This window comes from Paramormyrops kingsleyae, chromosome 10 (genome assembly GCF_048594095.1).
Source record: "Paramormyrops kingsleyae isolate MSU_618 chromosome 10, PKINGS_0.4, whole genome shotgun sequence".
NCBI lineage: Eukaryota > Metazoa > Chordata > Actinopteri > Osteoglossiformes > Mormyridae > Paramormyrops > Paramormyrops kingsleyae.
Window position 1 is genome coordinate 32,754,400 of NC_132806.1, and position 24,656 is coordinate 32,779,055.

The 24,656-nt window shown below is 47.0% G+C and overlaps 2 protein-coding genes across 5 annotated transcripts; one reads left to right on the forward strand and one right to left on the reverse strand.

Moving 5' to 3' along the window:
- Positions 1-10: 10 nt before the first annotated feature.
- On the reverse strand, positions 11-18,413 carry atp7a (ATPase copper transporting alpha). Of its 2 annotated transcripts, none has more exons than XM_023791666.2 (24): positions 18,227-18,413; positions 17,910-17,979; positions 16,107-16,236; positions 14,685-15,162; positions 13,480-14,187; positions 13,180-13,374; positions 10,967-11,130; positions 10,630-10,791; positions 10,479-10,555; positions 10,145-10,367; positions 9,818-10,051; positions 9,606-9,697; positions 9,332-9,459; positions 9,040-9,194; positions 8,224-8,358; positions 7,729-7,923; positions 6,165-6,347; positions 5,865-6,072; positions 5,607-5,753; positions 5,397-5,539; positions 4,772-4,975; positions 3,784-3,901; positions 3,022-3,124; positions 11-2,555 (listed from the first exon to the last, which is right to left on the reverse strand). In XM_023791666.2, the coding sequence occupies exons 3-24, from the start codon at positions 16,224-16,226 to the stop codon at positions 2,282-2,284; spliced, it is 4,446 nt and encodes a 1,481-aa protein (XP_023647434.2). In that variant the 5' UTR covers positions 16,227-16,236; positions 17,910-17,979; positions 18,227-18,413; the 3' UTR covers positions 11-2,281. The 2 variants fall into 2 exon arrangements, with proteins under 2 accessions (XP_023647434.2, XP_023647433.2); XM_023791665.2 differs by having other exon boundaries at positions 17,877-17,979.
- Positions 18,414-18,419: 6 nt separating this feature from the next.
- On the forward strand, positions 18,420-23,426 carry LOC140577598 (uncharacterized). Of its 3 annotated transcripts, none has more exons than XM_072717709.1 (5): positions 18,420-18,971; positions 19,682-20,431; positions 20,562-20,695; positions 21,032-21,302; positions 21,531-23,426. In XM_072717709.1, the coding sequence occupies exons 2-5, from the start codon at positions 19,697-19,699 to the stop codon at positions 23,034-23,036; spliced, it is 2,646 nt and encodes an 881-aa protein (XP_072573810.1). In that variant the 5' UTR covers positions 18,420-18,971; positions 19,682-19,696; the 3' UTR covers positions 23,037-23,426. The 3 variants fall into 3 exon arrangements, with proteins under 3 accessions (XP_072573810.1, XP_072573808.1, XP_072573809.1); XM_072717707.1 differs by having other exon boundaries at positions 18,421-19,024; XM_072717708.1 differs by lacking the exon at positions 18,420-18,971 and adding an exon at positions 19,031-19,322.
- Positions 23,427-24,656: the final 1,230 nt, after the last annotated feature.

Sequence of the window (24,656 nt, forward strand, 5' to 3'; positions counted from 1 at the left end):
TAACGTGGTATCATTTTAATATATTTTAATGTCTGGAGGTTTGTAACCAACATGTAGATAAGTTAGTTTTGCAGACTGGGTCACCTGTTCAGCTCTTCAGGACAATATCCCATTTATCACTTTTACGACATCAGTTCTTGAGCAATATAAAAGCAGTTTATTCCTTACAACGTGCAATAAACTTATAAAAGACATTATTTCAGCTGGATTCAGACAAGCCACAGAGAGTGAATGCCAAGAACGATGTTTCAGAACAAAAAGTTCAGACAGATAAAACAGATAAAATGTTCGAAATAAGAAAAATAAATATGAGCACCGGAACAGGGATCAAACAGATGATGGCTGAGCAGCTTCAGTAAGTAACATATTTGGATTGACAGGAAACCACTAAGGTAAAGGGACAGCCTGCCTGTCCTCATTACATTCACCCTGCATACACAGCAAGCCTGACACACCAACACATGCTAGCATGGAGTGTGTCACTCGCAGGGAGTGTGTCCTTCAGTATGCGTCTCCACACAGTGCGCCGTGCAGTGAAGTGTCAAAGTTCAAAAGTCACAGTATGCTGCAGAACACCGGTCCCGGAGCAAGACCGCACGCCTGTACTTAAACTCACACTTAGTCCTAATCTAAGGCTAGTCTCTAGGTCAGGACTAACCTTGCAAAACATTGTATATCAAACATAAATGCAACATATATTTTTATACGCTGCTTAAGCGTACATAATAGCATATATAAATAAAAAAATCAGTCTTCTACTTTGGAATGGACACTGCCCCCCACAGGGACGGCCTGGGATGGGACGGCTAGTGTTAACGTATTCAGCACGTCTGCTTATAGGCGGTACGATAACTGACAGCAGCTTCACCATGCTGGCTCAACAATTCAGCTTCACCATGCTGGCTCAACAATTCAGTTCACTCATTTCAGCCATAGCTTTCTGGGAGAGTGTGTATCTCTTACCAGCCCCGGCCCACGAGGCTGTGCCCATCAGCAGTCAATGCCTCCTGCAGTGACAGTTAAGGCAAGCTTGCGGCTGTAACTTTACTATTACATTTCCATTCTAATCCCATTTCTCTCATGTGATCCAGGCGGGTCCCCATCTGTGACAATCTAGCAATCTCAATGCTTTCACGTCCATGCAGAGGTCATCGTAGGAGGGAAAGAACAAGCGTGGAACATGTGACGCTAAGAAATCATGTTAATGGCCACCGCCATCATTTCACTGCCGGATTCCTTCATTTACCTCTCAGGCCGGTATTTACAGTCAACTCCAGAAATAATGGCACCCCTCAAGAAAGTGAGCACTATAGGTAATGCATGTAATGATTATAAAGGTTGAAAAGCATGGAACTGATGAAAATTTGCCAAGAAGGGGACGCGTCCACATACCGTCCCAACAGTGAGGAGGATGCTCAGAGAGGCAAAGAACAGCACAAAGATCACAGTTTCACAACTGCAACCTTTCAGATCAAAATTTGGTCACTCCAGCCAGAAGCTGAAACTAGGCTGAGGCTGGGTCTCCCAAAGAGACAAGGATCAGAAGCACAGATCAAAATCGACAAAGAAATGGCTGCAACAAAACAAAATCAAGGCTTTGCCTGGCTCTCAGTCTTTGGGCTTGAACCCAATAGAAAATTTATGGCTTTATTTTGCTCTAAAAATCTGTTTGAAAATAAAAGCACATTTGTTTTAGCCAAAAAATATTTTGCATGTGTGATTCTTTTAAAATACTAATTTTAGCTTGTTTTCATGAAGGGTGCCAATAATTCTGAGGTGACTACGTTGGGGAAAACAATTTGCTGGTCTTCTATCATAATCATATATTCATATCGCTTTAACGACAAAAAAATTATATTACTCTTTATATAAAAAATTTCACTTGTGTAACAACTAAAAGATAATCATTTAATAAAATATTTTTATCAAATCACTCTATCATCAATATGGGTAAAATTCTTTTTACACTAGTGGATTCTTCTAAAAGCCTCCGATTGTCTTAAATCATCACTTGTGTCGGATTGGCTCTTCGCTGCCCACCATGTGGGTCAGTCAGTCTCCGCCTCCTAGCTGAAGCACTGCGGTTTAAGTGATCCCGGCTACCGGCTGTAGATTAAATAAAGCCTTTGCAAATACCCGACAAGCGCCCTTTGAAGTGCAGCTTGCATGACGGAGATGACGGAATGGGGAATCGACGGGCCTTTAGAGAGAGCCTTGGCACTGTGGTTCGACCCGTATGGGGGGCGGAGTGTGCTTGGGGTCAAGGCCCTGGGGCGACCGGTCACACGGCATCCTCGTCATAGCGGCCCTCCCCCACCAGCAGCGAGTGCTTGTCGGGCTCCGCCAGCGCCATGCTGTTAAGCGAGCGCTTGTCGGACCGCAGCGAGCTGAGGGAGGCCCGGCTGTAGTGCAGGATGCGGTCCAGCAGGCTGAGCCGGGGGGAGGCCCGACACCGATCCCCCATGCCAATGTGCACGCTGACGTCCGATAGGCTGCTGTGTCGCATGGGGGCCCGGAGGCGGGACTCCAGCTTCTCAGCACTGGGTTTGGAGTAACTGTGGGAGGGGGGGGTGGGGGCGGGGGTTTGAAAAGGAGAGAGAGAAAGAGAGAGGGAGGGAGGGAGAAAGTGAGGGAGGAGACAAGCGACACAAATGTTCCTGTAATGACAATGATAACGATGTTACGGATGTCATAATAAAAAGTGCTATTATTGTTACAATATTCAATAAACTCCTGATGCGGCATCGCTTACACGCCACATTTCCAGCTATATGGTGCCTCTGGATTTAAAGCATCTTAAACTGTAAGCAGTGACTGAGGCCTTTCTGGACTCTACTTGAAACCCGTGTGAAAATATCACAGCCGGCCAAAATCTGCACAGGAAAAAAACAGGCAGACAGCATTCATCAATCCACAGGATCTCAGACAGCTGTGGCCTTTGTGTCCAGAAGCTTCCAGAAAACTGAGGGGTCAAAGCACGGTGGATTAATGGAGGAAGATCAGCGGTAGGGAGCAGCTCACCACTTCAGCAGGAGGGAGGAGAGCACGACGGAGACGGAGGAGGCTGCCATGGCGGCGGAGGCCATCCAGGGCTGGAGCACAAGGCCGACGGGCAGGAAAACACCTGCGGGCGAGACACCGGGCATGCATGAGCGCCCATACACACACACACACACACACACACACGCACACACACACACACACACACACACACACACACACACAGGGGCATGCATGAGCGCCCACACACACACACACACACACACACACAGGGGCATGCATGAGCGCCCACACACACACACACACACACACACACACACACACACAGGGGCATGCATGAGCGCCCATACACACACACACACACACACACAGGGGCATGCATGAGCGCCCACACACACACACACACACACACACACACACACACACACACACACACAGGGGCATGCATGAGCGCCCACACACACACACACACACACACACACACACACACATTAAAGCCTTCAGCATGGTGGTGCCCACAAGGAAAGGAGTGGAGTATATATACATTATTACATTATTAGTATATAAGGTGCCACTTCACAAAAGGCTGCCCATATAAAGCATATGAATGGTTTATAATCTGGTTATTAATTAGGTTGTAAATTATCAATAGACAATTTATAAACAAGTTATAACACAGTTTTCTTTTTTAATAAGTTACCATTTAAAAGTGGCAAAGGGACCCTAATTGTAAAGTGGTACCGTATATAACAAGAAAACAAACATAAAACACGCAACTCCTACCTGCAGCAATGGGAATCCCAACAAGATTATAAATCAGGGCAAAAACAAAGTTAATTCGAATCCTCTTTACTGTCTTCTTTGACAAGTCAATGCTGCCGACTACATCCAAAAGATCATTCTGGAGAAACACAAACATAAGCTTGGCGTTAATATTCTCCTTAGTACTTTTTAGGCCAGAAATGGCAGAAATTTTTCTTACTTAGATAATGGCCGCTCTCTCTTTAACAGACACCTTCTCTAGTCTATACAGATGTATGTTTTACTGTTGGGGTCACGCTCTTCAGGCTTAAAGGTCACGGCGGCAGCCATATCGCTACACCAGTAGGACCCTTCATTACGCTTTCCTGTTCACTCAAAACACAGCACACAGAAATCACACTAACACGCTGCAATGTCACCTTTTCACCACACGGATGTAAGGAAACTCAACATGTCATTCAGATAATAAAGGCTAAACCAGCTGAACAAGTAGGGACCAGAGCTGGGATGCTTTAAATTGGACCATTTGATCAGTTATCTCAGGGTACATAAGTGGTAAGCTTTTCTGTTTCAGCGTTAAAGGCTTCTCTACCACCGAATCTAGACTGCAGACAGATCACAGTTACTCCACTGAACCTCCGATGTACCAAATAGAATTTGGTGATCAGTGGTCATTGTTGACACACCGCAGCACACAACAACGAAAGGTGTCCTCTGCATTTAACCCATATGTGACATCGTGACATAGCAGGGGGCAGCTAATTCAGCGCCCGGGGAGCAGTGCTTGGGGGGGGGTACCTTGCTGGTCGGGGATTCGAACCATTAGGGCACGAACAACTGCCTGCTTTTGTGATTTAGCAAAGTCTACAGCTTTTCTATGCACTTCCTGCATCACAACTGTTGAGAGATGACAAATGTCATCAATGGGGGTATTAAACACCAATGCCCTGTTGCTCCTTGTTCCCGAGGGCAACGTCCACGTCTTTCAAGCCCCCGGCCCCCCGCTCACCCTGATCAACACGACGTCGGCGGCCTCGATGGCCACGTCCGTGCCCGTGCCGATGGCGATGCCCACGTCGGCCATGGCCAGCGCCGGCGAGTCGTTGATGCCGTCCCCGACCATGGCCACACGCCTGCCCGCTTGCTGCAGCTGCTCCACCTTGGCCACCTTGTGCGAGGGCAAGACCTCGGCGAACACCTTCCGGATGCCCACCTGGCACGGGAGAAACGGGTTATTTGCAAAATCTGCAAAGACGAGGTTCGCAAGTTGGATGGCGACATGACGAACGTTTTTAACCACCTGAAAAGAAAACACGCGATACAGTACGCTGAGCGTGTTTGTCGTTTGGGTGTTATTACCTTATAGGGTAATACATAAATAATACAATTAGGGTAATTAGTTTGGTTGCACTGTTAAGTAAGTTGCAAAATAATCTTGCAGAACCATCATGAAAAAGAATCGCGATAAGATCATGACCGTGACCCTACATGAAAAACTCATGATGCGATACGTTCGCCGTACTGCCCACCCCTACTTCCTGTTACTGCATGTGTTCGTGGCCGACTGCCCCCTCGCAGACCGGCCTCTGAGATGTCACCTTGATGTGACAGGGGGCGGGGGGCGGGGGGCTGACCTGGGCGGCGATGGCGCGTGCGGTCTTGCTGTTGTCCCCAGTCATGAGCACCACCTCCAGGCCCATGGAGATCAGCGTGTGGACGGCCAGCTCCGCCTCCGGCTTCACCGTGTCCGCGATGGCCAGCATGGCACAGAGGACCCCTGCGGAGGCCATGGTGATTACAGACTGTGGGGGCGGAGTCGGGGTGGGGTTAGGGGCGGCCCTTACCATCGACCGCGACCAGGATGGCCGTACGGCCTCTGCACTCGTGGGCCACCATGGCCTCGTCCACATCGCCAGTCACCTGCAGCCCGTTCCTCTTCATCCACTCCCTGTTCCCGATGAGGACCGAGTGGCTGGCTGTCTGCACCAGGCCTGCACGTGTACGCCATCACATGACCGTGCCGGTGAAATTATGCATGTCATGTGACTGCTTGCCATCAAAAAGAACCAAAAACGCAGCACAGACTGTCCCCCCCCCCTTACTTAGTGGCTCGGGCTCCATGATCAGAGGGTGCGAGCGGAGACTGCCCCCACTGTCTCCCAGCTGCACCAGCAGCGCGTTGCGCTGGTTCCTGTCATCTCCGTCCTCATGGCCCAGCGGCGGCACCGTGTTGCTGACCTGGCAGCGGATCCCACAGCCCGGCACGGCCTGGAAGTCGGTGCACGTGCCCAGCGACTCGGACCCCAGCTCCTACACATGCACGCAGGCACAGAGACCATGATCAGCGACACCCGGGGGGGGGGGAGAGTCAAAGGTCACGGGCGAAGCGCCGCCCCGCGCACCTGCTTGCAGAAGCGGGCGACAGCCGCCCCTAGCGGGTGCTCGCTGTTGTTCTCCGCCGTGCCCACGACGGCCAGCAGGCGGGAGCGGGGCATGCTGTTCCCTTCTGCCAACATCTTCACCTGGACCACTTTGGGGGTGCCGTAGGTGATGGTCCCGGTCTTATCGAACACCACCGTCTGGATCTGCAAAGGAAGACCGCGGCTTCAACCTTCTGAGTGATAGACCCAAATGTCCTGCATGCCTGCTGTATAATAGCTGAGCAGAATTTACAAAAACATTAAACTGTTCCTTCACCAAGCTGCCGAACTGTGATGTCACTCACTTTGTTTAGGCCTGAAATAGGTGAAAGTATGTTGCTGCTTGGATGATTTCACTTCTCCAGTTTATACGGCTGTACATTTTACCGTTGAGGTTTTGTTTTACAGCTGCACAGCCTGTTTTGGGGTTAAACCAGTGGGGCTCTTCATCCACTGAAATTACACAACCAAAGTGCTACAGTCTCACCCCTTAACACCGATAAAGGGAAACGCAACTTGTCACTCAGACAATAAAGGCTAAACAAGTAGGGATTAGAACTGGGATGCTATAAACGATAAACAGGACAGTATGAGCTCGCAGGCGGCACCGAGACGGACCCAGAGCAGGCCAGCTGGGCTGAACAGACCGCACACACTGCGCACAGGCCAGCTGGACTGAACAGAGACCACAGACACTGCACGCAGGTCAGCTGGGCTGAACAGAGACCGCAGACACTGCACGCAGGTCAGCTGGGCTGAACAGAGACCGCAGACACTGCACGCAGGCCAGCTGGGCTGAACAGAGACCGCAGACACTGCACGCAGGCCAGCTGAGCTGAACTGAGACCGCAGACACTGCACGCAGGCCAGTTGGGCTGAACAGAGACTGCAGACACTGCACGCAGGCCAGTTGGGCTGAACAGAGACCGCAGACACTGCACGCAGGTCAGCTGGGCTGAACAGACACCGCAGACACTGCACGCAGGCCAGCTGGGCTGAACAGAGACCGCAGACACTGAACGCAGGTCAGCTGGGCTGAACAGACACCGCAGACACTGCACGCAGGCCAGCTGGGCTGAACAGAGACCGCAGACACTGAACGCAGGCCAGCTGGGCTGAACAGAGACCGCAGACACTGAACGCAGGTCAGCTGGGCTGAACAGAGACCGCAGACACTGCACGCAGGCCAGCTGAGCTGAACTGAGACCGCAGACACTGAACGCAGGCCAGTTGGGCTGAACAGAGACCGCAGACACTGCACGCAGGCCAGCTGAGCTGAACTGAGACCGCAGACACTGCACGCGGGCCAGTTGGGCTGAACAGAGACCGCAGACACTGCACGCAGGTCAGCTGGGCTGAACAGACACCGCAGACACTGCACGCAGGCCAGCTGGGCTGAACAGAGACCGCAGACACTGAACGCAGGTCAGCTGGGCTGAACAGAGACCGCAGACACTGCACTGAGACTTCAGTGAACTTCAATTTCCCCCAGCTACAACATCTTTGTTGTAATCTGACCGAAATGAAGGGCCGTGCGCTCCCTCACTTTGTGAGCCATCTCCAGAGGCTCGCCGCCCTTGATGAGGATGCCGTTCTGGGCTCCCACTCCTGTGCCGACCATGACCGCGGTGGGCGTGGCCAGGCCAAGGGAGCAGGGGCAGGCGATGCACAGGACAGTGATGGAGGCCTGGAAGGCGAACCTGATGGCCACCTCAGCCTGGGAGATGCTTTGGTTATATCCCTGGGGGGGGGGGGGGGGGGAGACAAGAGATAAGAGCAGAAAGACTCCACACTCCTATTTAAAAGTCAACCTGGGGTGCATTCATCACTGAGCATGACATTACAGAGGAGGCATTCAAAGAAGAAAACATGTAGTAATTACAGAAAGCTTCCAGATTGTAGCATATTGCCGGGAGCTGTCAATTATTACATTTAATTACAATACTAAACAGGCAATCCTCAATGGTACTAATTTAAACGTGTTCTGGAGGGTGCAAAATCATCTGCATGCCTGCATAAGTAGAAGGAAAATGTCACTCACTGGGAAATATTTCTCAGCCAGAGAAAAGTCTAAAAATCCAATAATAATCCAGGCAAGCAGGGTCAGGACGGAGACGCCGACGATGAAGGGAACAAAGTAGCCGCTGATCTTGTCCGCGAACTGCTGGATGGGAGCCTGGTGAGAGAGGGGATGGGAGGGGATCTGTCAGCCTGATCAGCGGGGTACAGAGGGCAGCGCGGCCGGAGAGGCTCGTCCACAAAGATCAGCCTGAGCAGCATTAACCTGAAAAGCAGGACAGTCTTCAAGTGCTTCATGAAGGCTCCTTTATTTGGTCACTTTTCACTCTTCATGAGACACTGAATTCACAGTTAAAGCCTAAAGTAGGGCATGTGGCTCAAAGCTCGATACACACAGAGTCTGCTGCCCGGAATGAATGCTCCTTTATTCTCTTTGCTGTCCCTGTAATGGACAAGAAGGGCAGCTGCAGGTCCCACTGCTGGGGGCCAAAGTGGGTGGAACGATGGCTGGGAAATGGGGCACGACTGATCTCAGATCACCAGTAACTGCGAGGTCCCCTCCCTAGTCCCAGCAAGGACGGGCGGGGGGAGGGGAGGCACTTCTTGCTTACTAGTTGTCTACATTTGTGCACTAATTTCATGCTAGAATTGCAGTATATTTACATCACCTTCAAAACTCAATAGCATCCAGAAAACTAAATGAGGAAGCGGACTGGAACATTCAGTGTCACACGCCACACATGTGACCAGACCAGCAGCTCAAATCCAACTCCGATACACAACAGCGTGACTGCAGGCGTCACATGACCACTGACACGTGAGCTGAGGGAAAAGGCACCTTGGAGGTTTGGGCCTCCTCCACCAGCTTGACGATCTGGGACAGGGTGGTGTCCGCCCCCACGTGTGTGGCTCTGATGAACAGGGACCCGTTCTGGTTTATGGAGCCGGCGATCACCGAGCTGCCGGGCTTTTTCGTCACAGGCATGGCCTCTCCTGCAACGCAAAGCCAGAGGAGCGTCTGTGGGTCTCGCTGCCAGGAAAGGAATATACTGCAGCTTGGGATGATGTACAACACCAGAAACTGGAATGTTCAGGAATGTTCTGTCACATGCATTATAGTTTACCGATACCTGTAATGAGCGACTCATCTGCCATAGAGTGACCTTCAAGGACTCGTCCGTCAACGGGGAACTTCCCACCTGGGACAACCTTGACCACATCTCCCCTCTGAACCAGCTCCACATCCACCTGCTCCTCTCTGATGTGGACACACAACCACGATCCTCAGGTTTACCACGTACAGCTGTGCCAAGAGCCATCTTTACACTGGATCCCCCATCGATGGATGAACGTCCCATGAGTGCTATTGGAAATCCCACTGATGACTAGCAGAAGCAACAATACCTCAGGATAGACATGTCACTGTTAAGAGTGACAACGGTGGCCTCCGTAGCCTGCAGCGACATCAACTTAGACAGCGCTTCAGAAGTTTTGCTCTGAAAATAGCAGCAGAGAAATGCAACTAAATAAAGCAATAGATGGTACTTTTGACACTGGTATAACGAGGCAGCTATGTATGTGATAACTGAACAAGTTATAACAATTAAGGTTTTCACCTTTGCTATTTGCTCGAGCCACCTCCCCAGCGAGATGAACACGAAAAGCATGGGAGGAGTATCAAAGAAAGTGACGGGGTTGGTCTTCGCCCTCTCGATCATGGCCACCAGCAGAATCACCAGAGAATAGGTGAAGGCTATGGAAGTTGCCAGGACGATGAGAACATCCATGTTGGCCGTCCTATGCTTCAGAGATTTGTACGCCTGGATGTAGAAGTAGCGACCACCGACGAACTGTCAGAGGAACAGATTAAGGTTCATAAGTCTCAACACCATGAGAATTCAAAAGCCACCATCCTTTAAATTGTGCATAAACGCTTGAAATACCTGTACTGGGACACAGAAGAGGAAAGAGATGAGATTCATGATGGACAGACCAGGAAGAAGCTGCCGCTCTAGGAACATGTTGGAGTGATACTGCTCGATGTCCGCCTTACTGGCGTTATGGTGGTGCTGCGTGTTTATCTGGTGGTCCACGATGATCATGTATATCATCATGCCCATCACAGGAATGCAGAAAAAGAGGCTGATGATGAGGGACTTCCTCCACCTTGAGAAAGGAGACAGACTCACTGCCAGCTTGGCATTGGAGGCTGAACTGAAGATAAAGTCACGACCACGCATAAGATGCTGGCAAAGACCCCAAAACGTGCCAACTTACTGCCGTATCTCCTTGCTGTGGTCCAGGTGACTGGCAGAGCGGTCTTTTTTCACAAGAGAAGCCTCAAAGCCTAGATTCTGTAAACAGAAGGCCCGCTTTAAAAAGTCATAAGAATTAGTCAGGCAAAAATTCCAGAAGGGTAAAATCTCACCTCAATCAGTTTGATCAGATCACGTGGTCCAGTTACTTCCGGGTCATATTTGATGTGGGCTTTGTTGGTAGCCAGCGCCACAGATGCATAGACGACGCCTTCGTTTTTCATCAGGTTCGACTCAATTTTGTGCACACAGGAGGCGCATGTCATCCCCCTCACCTGGTGAGTGGAGAACATTCCCCGTATTTAAGAGCATCCAGCACGAGACTCAAAGCAGTGCGTAAAGGGCAGTGCGTAAAGGGCAGTGCGTAAAAGGCAGTGCGTAAAGGGCAGTGCGTAAAGGGCAGTGCGTAAAAGGCAGTGCGTAAAGGGCAGTGCGAATACGAGGCCTCACCACCAGCTCCAGGCTGCCATCAGAGCCATCGTAATTCTCCATGACAGACGCGGTGAAGCCCAGCTCTCGGACGCACTCCACAATGCTGGCAGCGTCAATGATCCTAGGGTTGTAACGCACTTCTGCCTTACTGGCCATTAGTGCCACGAGCACAGAGTAAACTCCTACACAACATGACAGGCAAGAGTACACAAGCGTGAGGCCGACAGCGGAAGAGTCCACACCTCACAGCCATCAGCGATATACATTTTACCTCATTATTCTTCTGCCATTTCACAGTCTGGTCTGACAGGGACATACAGTACCCTCAAAAATTACTGCCAGTTGTTAAAACTGAGGTTATGCAAAAAAATGTTTGTGGTCAGTTTAATCTCATGGAAGCAACAGGTGGTTGATGTTAAACTATAAATTAATTGTTGTTGCTGTTGATCAGGTTTTTCAGGAACATAGAGATGCCCCAGACTGGTCAAGCTCAGATTGGCCTTATGAAATCCTCAATACAGCACCCTCCAGAATTCTGGGCATTTGTTAAAAAGGGGTAAATAAAGCTATGACAAATGTGTTTCTGGCCATTTAGATTAATCTCACACTGAAAATGTTAGCAAATTGCAACCTTTAACATGTAAATTTATTCCAGAAAAAAACAACAATAATCAGAAACTTTATTTAGCAATGACTAAGGTTGGTGGTACTTGCTACTGTTGAAGACATCATGACAACAGACAATTAATGATTAGGGCACAGCAGGGACAGGGGATAAATATATGGGACAAAACGTACAAGAGTGAATGCGAGGTCTGTAGTTATCAAAATCAAAAGTGCCACAATTACTGGCAGCCCTATGCTTAGTACTTTATTCAACATCCCCAACATAACAGCACGTACTGTTCTTCAATAATTCGTGATGAGATTTGAGGAAAGAGTCAGGAACCCGAGAGCAAGAATTTAAACGGGTAACAATAATTCTGTCGTGTGGTTTTGCTAAAATACAGCTCTGGAAAAAATGAAGAGAACACAGCACATTTTTCTGTTTTACTCATTTCTCAAGTTATGGGTGTCTGTGAATTATATATATATATATATATATATATATTTGCAAACTGCAGCCTGGTTCCTCTCTCTCATTAATGAAGGGCTTCTTCCTTGCTTTATGGGACTTGAGTCGTGTTTCTAGGTGCCTGCTATGAACTGAGCTAACAGTGCACTTCACATCCGCAAATAATGCTTCCTATTCTTTTTGAAAGTCAATTCCTGAGAAGCTGTCGGATGAGCTGATCACCTCTGCCATTAGAAAGGGGCTTCCGCCCTCCACCTGCCTGGTTTTTGGTCGTTTCTAGTGTTTTGTTTCTAACATCCTTTTTTTTTGTAGCCTGGCAGCAGACCGGCATGTCAGGGGCTGCCTGCAGAACCAGGATCAAACCAGGATTTCATTTTTATTTTTTTTTTAACATGGAGGGCTCTCTTAATTTTTGCCAGAGCTGTACATATAATACTTTCAGACCATAAACACTTTTTAATAGCCTTTTCCTCTTTTTGCTACCAAGAGCACCGATAATTCTGGAGGGCACTGAATTAATGCGGCATTACTTTTACCTCAGATGTTGGAAAGTGGAGCCGGGAGTGACATCATAACCAAACTCAACACATTCCAGTACAAGCTGGAAAGCCATTTAGCAATACCAGTTCTACCCAGGTTCGTTGTTATCCATTGTTACCAATACCAATTGATATCAACGCATTACGAGGCTTTTTGCACATACAAACACAGCCACAAGTCCTCAGATAGAGGTTGGACAGTACTGTGTATGACTGATTTAACAAGACACAAATAATTCATAAATGCTAATAAACTGTAAATAACTTCAGCCTTCACGTCTGAGGAAAGCCCCAGCCATCTGGAATTCCCATGTCGGGGTTGTAGCGCTTCTCCCGACTCGGAACGCTGATTGCAGGGGACATTCCAGCTGTTTCCGACTTCCCAGTTCAAATGGAGAGCAGCATAAGGGTTTCATAAGGTCATTCTAAACTTGAAGAATGCTCACAGGCCAGTCTGAGACATTTCTCCTTTCAAGAAATCTATCCCTGTAACTGGTTCATGATAAACAATAACTATTCTAATTTTAATGTACGTCACCTACTGCCAGGCTATTAATATCTATTGCCACACTAAAGGCCATTGTTTCCTGGAATTCAGAGCATGACCAAGTCCGTACCATCCTCATTCTTGAGGTTCCTCTCAATGTTAACCACACAGGAAGCACAGGTCATTCCTCCAATGTGTATATAGCACTTTGACAGGGTTTTTGCCCCTCCTTGCTCTCCCTGAACATCCCCAGAATCTTCGTTACCCTCATCCTTGGGGGTGTCTTCTGGGGGCAAAGGCAACTCCGTGACCAAGGAATTTGTTTCTTTGAATAAAAAAAAAAAACAACAAAAAAAAAGAATGAGTGCTAATGAGAATGAGCACTAAGATGCTGTTACTCAACCACAACAATTTTTCATATTAAATTTACCTGGTAAGAAAGCATCAAAGCCCATGTCTTCGATGGCCAGGCGGAGCTCTTCTGGTGTGGTGACAAGAGGGTCATACTGAAATGTGCCCTTATGGCTGGAGAGAGAGACCTGGACAGACTTTACCCCCTTGTGCTGAGACATCATTCCCTCGATAGACTGCACACAGGAGCCACAGGTCATGCCTTCAATGCCGATAACTACGACTGGCCCCTGGGGCAGCAAAACTCCGGGTTCTGGGGCCAGCGGCAATGGGGCGGGAAGGCCCTGGGGCACTGGGGGTGTTTCACCATCCATATAGACCCGGAAATTCCCGGGTGGGAGAGCTTCGATGGCCTGGCGTATCTGTGTGACCGAGATAAGCCTAGGATTATAGCACACCGCCGCATTCTCCCGCTCCAGAGAGACCTCCACGGAGACCACCCCCGGCAGAGACGACGCGTTGTCCTGGATGTTGGTCTCGCAGGAGCGACAGTGCATGCCGGTCACCCTCAGCAGCACGGGGACAGCAGCACCCAGGGAGGGAGGCACGACAGTCGGCCTGGGGGAAGCCTGCAGGCACTCCACCTTGCTGCTGGACAGCTGTATAGGGCTGGGCTTGGATTTCACATGGGCCTGGAAGCCTTCCACGCTGATCTGGCTGACAATCTCATCAAGAGTGATGATCTGAGGCACATACACCACTGTGGCTTCTTGGGCGTCCCAAACAACTGCAGAATGTGAAAACCGTAGACATTCTATTTAAGAGGGTTAACAGGAAGATTCCAGAGCCGGAGCTCTTCAGACCCCCGCGTGAGGGAGGGAGAGAGACTGTCCTCACAATGATTTTATATATTAGCAGAATCATTATTTACATTCAGATGCTACACTCAGTACACTGCAGATGTTTCAGGCTTAAGTATAGCACATAGGGGAGTTTATGGCTCTGGGCAATACGACTGTCACCAGAAGGTTGCCACTTCAAATCCCATAGTAGGAGTGATTTCAGTGCTGGGCCCTTCAGCAAGGCCCCTAAGCCCAGCTGCTACAGGAACTGGCTGACCTGGTTCTCTCACCTGTACGTTGCTTTGGATGGAAGTACAGCATATACTAAATTAATACATGCAATACAAATCTGAAGTTGCCCTCGAATACGATACTATACGATACTTGGGGCATGAAAGGGGAGCACAGAAAATCTTGAGCATTCATTGGTGACTCGAGTTACCTTTGACCTTCCGGACACCATTCAGCTTCCTGATTTTCCCTTCTATGGTCGTGGTGCAGGACAGGAAGGCCATCCCTTCGATACGCATCTTCACCAGCACCTCGTCATCCTGACTGGCCGGCGGCCGCTCGGGGGGCTCGGTCTCCGCTTCTAAGGCCAGACTCCTCAGCGCTTCGTCGACCCGCTCAGCACTGGTCATGGACGGAATGAAGGTGAGGGACAGACTGTCCTGGCTGGGGACCACTGAGGCCTGCACAACCCCCCTCAGCTGGGACAGTGAGCTCAGGGCCTGGGGCTGGGATTCAGGGGAAAGGCCTGTCAGTGATATGACTCTAGTTTCTGTGGGTACAGGTACAGCGGCAGGGAATTCTGGGAGCCTGGACTCGAAGCCCATGTCTTCAATGGCTTCTGCTAGAGACTCTGGGCTCTGGAGGCTGGGATCGAATGTCACCATAGCCTGCTTCAGCTCCAAGGACACCTACAAGCAGTTATCAAAAAAAAAAAAAAAACCAAACACAGATAATGAATGTTAGCTCATTAAAGCTGAGACAGCGCAAACATTTACAGATTTCGTTCGTCACATAAGAACAGCGCAAATCCTAGAAAGTTCAGACTGAAGGGAAAAATACACACAAAATACTGATATAGCGAGCAGTGCGACTGGAGTTAAAATAAGGGAGGAATAAAAAAGTCACTAGATCTTTCAGCTCAGAGTCACGAGTCAACAAAAAAACCTCAGAAATGAAAAACATTCAGTCAAGCTGAGTAACTGGCCTGTTCTAGACATGAACACACTTTCAGTAATGTCCAGCAGTATATCAGGAAATCAGGCTCCATTTGGATCTTCAACTACCACAACACAGAGGTCAACAAGATAAAGCCAGATGATGGCAATGTACCCCCAGGCCAATGAAATCTCACAGACCTAACCAGCTATCGGAAATGGGACACGACGCTGTAGGTTTCAGTTTTGCAAAGGCCAGAACTCCGTCAAAGGCAGATTATTGCATTAACTGCTCATTCTGCTTTTCCTGCAGGGAATGCAGTCCATCAGGGGAAGGTCAAGCTTCATGAAAACTAAGTTGCAGAAGACAGCCGACCAGCTCCACAGGCGACCGCTTCTGCTTAATTGATAGACACTCCCCCTTGGAGAAGACAGCTAATCCATTTGCTGTTGTTAATCAGGATGCCTGGGCAGAGACCAGCTTGTGTCAGAGTGACATCCCATCCATCTCAACAACCCACTGCTCAGGTCAACATTAAAGCGCAGCACAGATACACCCCAGGCCATCCCCGACAATCTTCGTAAAGAAATATGCATCATTCAGCCAGTTAGCAGTTGTATAATGATCATGATTTTCTCCTTACACCCCAGACAAAAAACGCCAGACAACCAGTCCAGGCTGAAGCATACTCACTGACCTGAAGGCCATAGACTCCGGGGAGCCCAGCGACTTGCTGCTCAATGCTCTGCACACAGGAGCCGCAGGTCATGCCGTCCACCCCCACAGTCACAGAGCTCACTGCTGTCTTCAGAGCCATGACTCAGCAGCTTTCAGGGCAGCCAAAGAGGAGAGTCGTTACAGCGTGTTACAGCCCATGAGGAGAGTCGTTACAGCATGTTACAGCCAATGAGGAGAGTCGTTACAGCATGTTACAGCCCATGAGGATAGTCGTTACAGCATGTTACAGCCAATGGTTCAGAGGAATACGAGCACCCCCATGGCTCAACGACCCTGGCATTAGCTTCAGTCAACGATCAGTTAACCCAACAGAATTTGCAAAACTTAATCAATGTGCATCTCCCAAATAGCTCACTTCAGCACAGGCTGCCAGATCCATTCAGCTGAAACTCTCCCACCAGTCTGGTTTCCCACATGTTGCGAATCTCATATAGAGTGAGGCTCGAATCCCTGGCTCTTTAAGCCACAATCAGAAAACTAGAGCTTTAAGTATTTTCAGATAATCACCAGACACTGCACCACAGTGCAGCAAAGCAACCTTTAAGCACCCATTCTATTAAGAGACCTACGCCTGAGCAGGACAAAGACGAGTAAAAGCTTCACAGACCATCTATTAAAGATTATAGTTAGGAGATTTGAGACTCAAAAGGTTTAACTTATGTTACACAAAATGGCATTATGCTAAAAACTTAAAGCCAATGCAAAACAAAAATGAAGTAAATAATATATAAAGGATGCAAACAATATATGAAAGATCAAGATAAACTTTACTGATCTCAGGAGGGAAAATTTTTGAAGTAAACTATAAATAGTAAACATATATTAAGGTAGTTCAGCTGTTAAATAAATAAATCATAAATAGACAGACTGTTCAACAATGACAAATGAGTATTATCATAGGTTACTGCACACTGAACAGTCATTTTCGCAAAACTGCAAGACAACCATGTCTGGAGAGTTGAGAATACAAACAAGTTTAGATTTAAACACCTGTCTGTGTCCCCCACGGAAAGCGAGATAAGACAGTCAAACGGACTATTTCCCCACAGTTGTCAATAAAGTATCTTTTCTATAAACATGCAAACTCCAAACAGAAGGCACCCTGGTGAAGATTCAAATCCTGGTCCCAGAGGTGAAAGGCGGCAGTGCTAACCACTGAACCACCCCTGTTTCAAGGATGTTTTTATATTTTATTCTTAAAAAGTACACGTTACATATATATATTAAAAAAAACTAACTTCGGCGAAACTTTCACTGGAATATTCTAGTCTAATCGCTGTCACCGCCAAGATTCATAACATTCTACCGAAACAGTTAGATAATGTAATGAAAATTAATTTCAACACAGACAAGAAACGGCTATAAAATTATCTATATATTTCCCTAAACATTCTTGAAATTAAAGAGTAGCAGATTGCCACGATCAAAAAACAGCCCGATATTATTACTTTGTTGAAAGTCACTATTAGGAGACATTTAACTTTTATGTATCTGAACTGCCTAAGCCACGGAAAACGGTAAACAAAGAATGACAGATAACGCTTAAACATGATATTACTTTGAAAAATAGTAAAGTTACACACAGTTTTCTTAAACTGGAAAAACGTACGCATAATCCATATCTTCATAACACTAAGGTTATTTCAGATGTTTACCATGACGGCAAATCGTTAATGATTGTTTAAAATTTGCTTAGATAAGTAATGAAAAGGCTTAACTAGCATAGTACCTTAAAGCAGTCACGTCCGAAGTCAAAGCTTACAATGAAACTTGCGGTCAGCTTCCCCTTTCTTGCGGTGTAAAGCCAGATTTGACCCCAGCTCACTCTTCATCTGCGGATCCACAAATAACATTGTTTTTCTTTTTTATATATAAAAAAACGAACCCACCTAATGACATAACAAACTACACCAAAATGAGATGGTAAACAGACGAAAAGCTGTTCAATCTCAGCAGACACATGAATTTAATCTAGCTAGCTGCACACCGCTTTTTAGTTACAGGCTACTATACACAGCGCTCTCACCCCAAAGGAACGCTAGCGCTGATGCTCAGTGGCATTTTTTTTATATGACAGACCTTTGGAAGTGAAGCACCGCTGCATTCATTTACTCATTATCTTCAGCTTGTAGAGTCATCACAGCCTACAGGCTTCTTTTCATACTGTACAACCAATGCATTTTTTTCTGGAGTTCCTTCAAGTAATTAAAAGCCATGGCGTCACGTCCGGTGTGACCGGAAACACGGGACGCAGCATGTCGCAAACGTGATACATTCGGAAAAGGGGCGCGTCCTAGATCCTTTTTCATCATAATTAACTTTAACGGGGTTATATTACTTCACAATAAACAATAGTATTTTCCTGTTAAGACGTTTAGTTAAAATATTTGTTGTATCAGCCAACGGGGCTTTATACTTGTTTCGAGCAGCGTAAAGAAGATTATAACGTTCAATTGTATTCTCAATAATCCGTCCAGCAAGTTGTAGTGTTAGAAAATGCTAGAGATAATAATACAGATTAATTAAATAAGGAGCAAAGACTTAATGTCTTAGGTTATTGAGAATAAAATCTTATTCAGTTCGATGTATTTTAGTACATTAAGTTGAGTTTATATCAGTTTATATATAGTTTTATCTACTTATGTATTATAAATCACAATTTTAAATATTTTATTCGTTGCCTAGGACTCTAACGAGTCTATACAGTTTCAATTTTCGCTATGACAAATAACCATTTTAGTAAAGACATGAGCGCGGTCTTTCTACCGTTGGGAGCGCCAATACCGCTTGGAGAGCCTCCGATCTGCGGGGGTAACTGCGCGGCGTAAGTAGCAAGAACCCGGAAGTGCTTACGGCTAGAGTTCCCTCGTTAAAAAGGTATTTTGGAATAATTAAAGTAGATATGTATAGTTAGCATGTATGTTTAATTGTAATATTTCCCGCATCGTGAAACGATTTACACGTTAGGTGTACGTACAGCTGCCATTATGGCAGTTTCTGACCCGAGCAGTGTTAGCCTGCATGGCTACTGCTAGCGCCAGCTATCTATGGCAGCCTCACATTCGTGCGAAAATAAGACCGTCGACTAGATAGTTCTTAAATTTTTGCTGTTTCGCAAGCTTCAGATCAGTGGACTCCCTTTGGTGTTTACACAACAGACGAGTGTGTTATCAAGGTGTGTTTGCATAGTTCGTCGACTGGCAAAAGCTGCTTTACTCTCTGTGTTGTAGCTGAGTTCAATTGGTAAACTGACAATGAAGTTTCTCTGCAGCGATTGACTGGTTTTTAGCGCAAAGCAAAATAACTTTCAAGCTTACATAATTGTATAATGAGAGACGGTTAAATTTGCACAGTAGATTAACGAGGAACATTGCCAAAGCGATTTATTTAGGTAAACTAGCTTACTTTTGAGGTTAAAGATGGCAAGCGTGACTACCTGTGTAAATATTTGTGGCTATCTGCGTAACGGTGTCACTGTAAAATACAATTCTGTAGTGGTTAATGGTGCAATTTTTGTCTTTCACTTCTGTGTAGGCCATAAAAGTTAGTATGGCTGCGACCATTATTCATGACTCCTCTGAAGCGGTGGAGTTGTGCTTCGGCAGGCGTCTCTTCCTGAAGCCCATATCGAAGCTGGCCATTACAGTGACGTGGGCCGACTTACTGGAGCCTGCCAAGGCAGTGTCCAACTGGGAGGTCATGGCCAGGCTTAAGCAGATGGTGCACCCCCTCCAGTTCACCTCCATACGTGTTTCTAAGAGTACTCTGGATTTTGTGCGCTTTGAAGCGGAGCTAGAAACCAAAGCCTTGGGCAAGGTGCTGTGTCAGAAGCTGAATGGGCAGACGCTGGATGGCATGGCTGGGGACAGAACTTTCCAGGTCCTTGCTTCTGAATGCAGTACAGACTTCCCAACTCGCAAGGAGTGGGAGTCCTTCTTCCAGGATGAAGAGGAGTGGCCAGATACGCTGCACCTGGATGGTCTTCCCTGCAAGTGGTTCAGTACCTCAGAGTCCCGGTGCCAGAAACCCAGGGAGGAGATAGTTCGGGAGGTGTTTGAACACTTCGGCCCCATACGCAACATGGACATTCCAACTCTTGATGTTTACAGAGAGGAGACGGGCAGTAAGCTGTCTAATGCCTTTAGCGTGTCCGGCTTGCAGACCTTTGATGTTTACCTTCAGTTCCGGCAGCGTGAGGACCTTAGGAATGCGATGGAGTCTCTGAGAGGAATGAGGCTAATGCTAAAGGAGAGCGATGGAAAAGCCTTGGTGTGCAACGTCAAGGTGTGTGGAAGCAGGGGGGGGGGAGGATAGCCGGCAGGGACCTAACCTGTGACTCAAGGGTGAGGATCTAAGCGTTTTTAATATTGCTCAGTTTGCAGTGGCACTGCTAATAATTGTGCATATTTCTTAGGTAAGCTTAGACTTAACCAGCCACTTGAGTGAGGCAGCAGTGCAGAAGAGGCAAATGGAAAGAAGGCAGCTGGAAGCACTGGAGGAGAAGAGGCAGAGGGAGAAAAGATACGAGAGGGAGGAGGAGGCTGACAGGTAGAAGACGTCACCAGAGCTGCCATTTTGACCTTGTGTGGCAGATTGGAATAAAATCACACGGGGATGAATTTTTAACAAAGAGCAGTGTGTATATATCAATATCATAGTGTCTGGTGTTGCACTTACTATGTGTTTACAGCAGAGTGGATTGTCCTTTAGTAGAACCTCATGTGTTTTATGTGTTTTAAACACTTGAAACATCTAGAATACATTACCAATCCAAAGTAAACCTGAGTTAATTAATAGGTGACATAAGAACATAACCGTTCCAGTGTCTGACGAGGACGGCTCGGGCTGTGCTAATGCAATCTGCTGCTTTTTCCTGAACCAAAGAAAGCGACGAGAGGACCAGCGGCTAAAAAGGCACCAGGACAAGCTGCGGCGGCGAGCCGAAAGACGAAAAGAGGAGTCTGAGAGGAGGGCGCTGCAGACGCAGGCACATGTGGAGAGCCAGGAGGAGAAGGAGGAGCAGCTTTGGGAGGAGAAGGAGGAGCAGCTTTGGGAGGAGAAGGAGGAGCAGCTTTGGGAGGAGAGGAAGTTCGTTTTGGTGCAGAGGAGGCTGCAGTCCATCAGACTGCTCACTGCCCTTCTTCACAGAGCCCAGGTACAGCCTTGTAATGCTTTAAGCAGGAGAAGCCGCCCTTGTGAATATCGCACTCGAACGGTTATGTCTAGTAATATCTACCAATAATCTCTCCACATATTAGTAAGGTTACGTCAACACTTTGGGAATCTATCATTTAATATCTAGTTTTAGTTTATTTTAGTGCTCATTTTTATGTTAACACTCAATTTTGTTGTGCTGACTTTGTGTCTCTTTTCTTGCTCCAAGCGTGGTTTAGCCAAAGTGCAGTGTGCAAGAAAGGTGATCAAAAAAGAAAAGTCGAGCTGCATACCTCCAGTTCCTTTATATGAAGGAAGCAGAGATGTAAAGGTGGAGCCTGTACAAGACCTTTTCTCAGAAACCAAAAAGCCTGTGGTTTGTTCCCCGGACACAATCATCCCAGTTCCCTTCAGGGAGCGTACCATTGGCGATGGACATGTTCCGTTCCAGGAGCATTCAAGGCCGAGTGGACCGTACAGCCCACTCCGGGTAACAATCAGCCAGAATCACACAAAACGGGACCTCGCCAAGAACACGTGGCCACCAACTAATCAGCGTCACCAGAGTTGCTCCTTGATAACAGGCGGAGAATTTTCTAGCGGTAAGCACTGGTTTACTGTACACAGAAAGAAAGAAAAGGTGTATGAATCGGAAGAGTTCCTGAATTACATACTCAACCACTACCCGCATACAAGCTATTTGGGGCCGTATGAGAACTCCCACCCCCCATGCAATGAGTCCATGTGGCGAAGGAGGGTGTCTGATGATGGCAAAAGTTTCCTCATCAGCCTTAGAAACTTAGATAGAGGGGTTTGCACTGAGGTGAGCATCAGTCAGAATTCAGATCAAAGTAATCCCAGTGATGAGGATAGGTACAAATGGAAAATTACCATTAAGGAAACTGAACCAGCACAGAAGATGCTTGGAACACACAGGGGGCTGATGGGGGGATACAGCAGAGAGTTTGAGGTTTCCTGGAACAAGTCCAGCTCTCAGCACACAACGCACACCTCCGATAACCGGAAGGATGACCATCCCGACAGAGGGACTGTCACCTTAAAAGACGGCCTTGGCGGCTTTCCAAAAAAGAATGAGTCAGTCTGCCCTCCTGCATCTGCTTATTTTAAAGAATGTCTGAGTGAAAATAAGTGCAAAAAGCTGAGTGCTCAGGAGGCTGGCGGCAAGATTGAGAACCGGAAATATGCAGAATGTGAGAAGAGGATGGATAGGGAAGGTGCCTGTAAGATTGGGAACGAGGAAGATGAGGTTCTGGAGAAGAAAGCGGCGGTTCTGGAGAGTGAAAGCTGGTGGGAATCGCCCCAGCCAGAACAGGAACCGAGGAAGAAGGCAAAAAAAATAAAGAAGGACTACAGTGGAAACCAAGTAGATGAGACGGAGGACGCAAAGAAAAGGAAGAAAAAGAAAAAAGAGAAGCACAGAGATGTGGAGCCTGAGAACAACAAAGTGGCTGAGGCGGAAGAAAGGAGGAAATGGAAGAAAAGCTGTAAGGGCCCCCCGGGGGCCCGGTCTGATCCGGCCCGCAGGAGCAGGAGCCATGAACGACTGGGCACTTCCAGCGGAAATAAGGCAGCTGCAGATAATGTTGGTTACTATGGTGAATGTAAGGACACTAGAACCACGTACACCTTTGAAAATGAGCTTGCAAACTGGAGGCATGATGATGAAGATCAGCTCTGTTGGGTTAGGAGCAGCCATCTGGGAAACAAAATGTGACATTGACTTGTTAAGGACTCAAAGTGAGCCAAACAGACCTAAAACTGTACAACGTTCAGATTTTTAACCGTGTAAAAATCTTTGTGATATGTCTAAAGAAGTTATTTTTGTCCTATGTGACACAATGACAGTTTCAGGGAAATTAATATTCTTGTATTTTTTTTTTCTTTTATTTACCTCAGAATATAAAGTCTTTTCTAAATTTTGCTTTTGAAATGGTGTTTAATTTCTCAGAATTGCACCATCTGTGTTGAGTCTAATACAAACTTGTAAGCCTTTTCTAGTGTTCAGATTGGTGTTCAGTTTAAACCTCATATCCCAAAGCACTTATACAAATAAATTAATAACATTCCAGAAATTCCAATAAACTAGTTTTCTTACAATGTGCAAGTTCTGGCCAAATAATGGTATAAATATTGCAATCACAGCATCAGTAAAATCTTGTAAGACGTCTTTGTATGTGCAAAGACATCACAAACAAGCCAGTTAAACAGTTTAGGGTATATTTCAAAGGTTCCCAAATACAGTGTTACAGGGATTCATTTTATTACCAAAAATTTTGTAATCACAGAGAGATCTGATACGTTTACGCTGTCTTGTTTAATATTCATTGTGAAGAAATCAGTAGAAAATATTACATAAATTAGTGTAGTTTGATTCATTACCAGATGTAGTGATTTTAGTCTTGTGGAATAAGAAATTTGTTCTAAAAAAATCTAAATCAGATTTCTGTTGACGGTGATGGATGTTCACCTCTATATGCGTAACCTGATGAGAAGCTTAATAATGTTATCCATTAAATAATGTTTAACTCAGATCCGGAATCACAATTAACTCGGGGTATTTTTCCTTCAGGATATGAAGGTTATCATATTTTTTCTAGTCTATAGCCACGGTTAGACACGATTGTCAATTTTTGAGTGTATGGTTTAATCATGTTCTTCAGACAGGCGTCTCAGTTTTTAAGTTTTAGTTTTTCCACTGAACAGCAGATGTCGCTGCTGCACACATTTCATTACGCCATGTTAGGACGGCGAAGAACTTTTGTATTGTACAAAAAATATATATATTGCGGATTTGCATCCATCCATCCATTTTCTGAAACCGCTTATCCTATTCAGAGTCGCGGGAAGTCTGGAGCCTATCCCGGAGGCTCCGGGCGCAAGGCAGCGAACAACTCATGACGAGGCGCCGACCCATCATAGGGCAGACTGACACACCAGTCACTCTCACAGAGCTCACCTACGGGCAATCTGGTAACTACAATAAACCTCAGCATATTTTTGGACTGTGGGGGGAAGCCGGAGTATCCTAAGGAAACCCCAGGATAACACGGGGAGAACATGCCATTTCCACATTCGTGGAGCCATGGCGGAGACTCGAACCCTCGTTCCAGAGGTATGAGGCAACAGTGCTGAAAGCAAAATCTATTTTATGTATTCATTACACATTTTTCCCGTCCATACAATTCCATTTGCGCCCCCTTCCTACAATAACACGGTGCAATATAATATTCTTATATCTTATTTCTTACTTTTTATACTAATGCTGGTTCTCCCTGCTGCTGGCACTGGCGAGTCGCTTGTTCCCCACATTGGCGCTACTGCTGCCTGACACACT

Coding starts and splice junctions, on each gene's coding strand:
- atp7a (XM_023791666.2), bottom strand. CDS start 16,226: ATGGCTCTGAAGACAGCAGTGAGCTCTGTGACTGTGGGGGTGGACGGC. Junction 15,163..16,106: donor CCGGAGTCTATGGCCTTCAG/GTCAGTGAGTAT, acceptor AACTGCTTGTAG/GTGTCCTTGGAGCTGAAGCA. Junction 6,348..7,728: donor CTCTGGAGATGGCTCACAAA/GTGAGGGAGCGC, acceptor CTTCCTTTGCAG/ATCCAGACGGTGGTGTTCGA.
- LOC140577598 (XM_072717709.1), top strand. CDS start 19,697: ATGGCTGCGACCATTATTCATGACTCCTCTGAAGCGGTGGAGTTGTGC. Junction 20,432..20,561: donor CCTTGGTGTGCAACGTCAAG/GTGTGTGGAAGC, acceptor CATATTTCTTAG/GTAAGCTTAGACTTAACCAG. Junction 20,696..21,031: donor AGGGAGGAGGAGGCTGACAG/GTAGAAGACGTC, acceptor CCTGAACCAAAG/AAAGCGACGAGAGGACCAGC.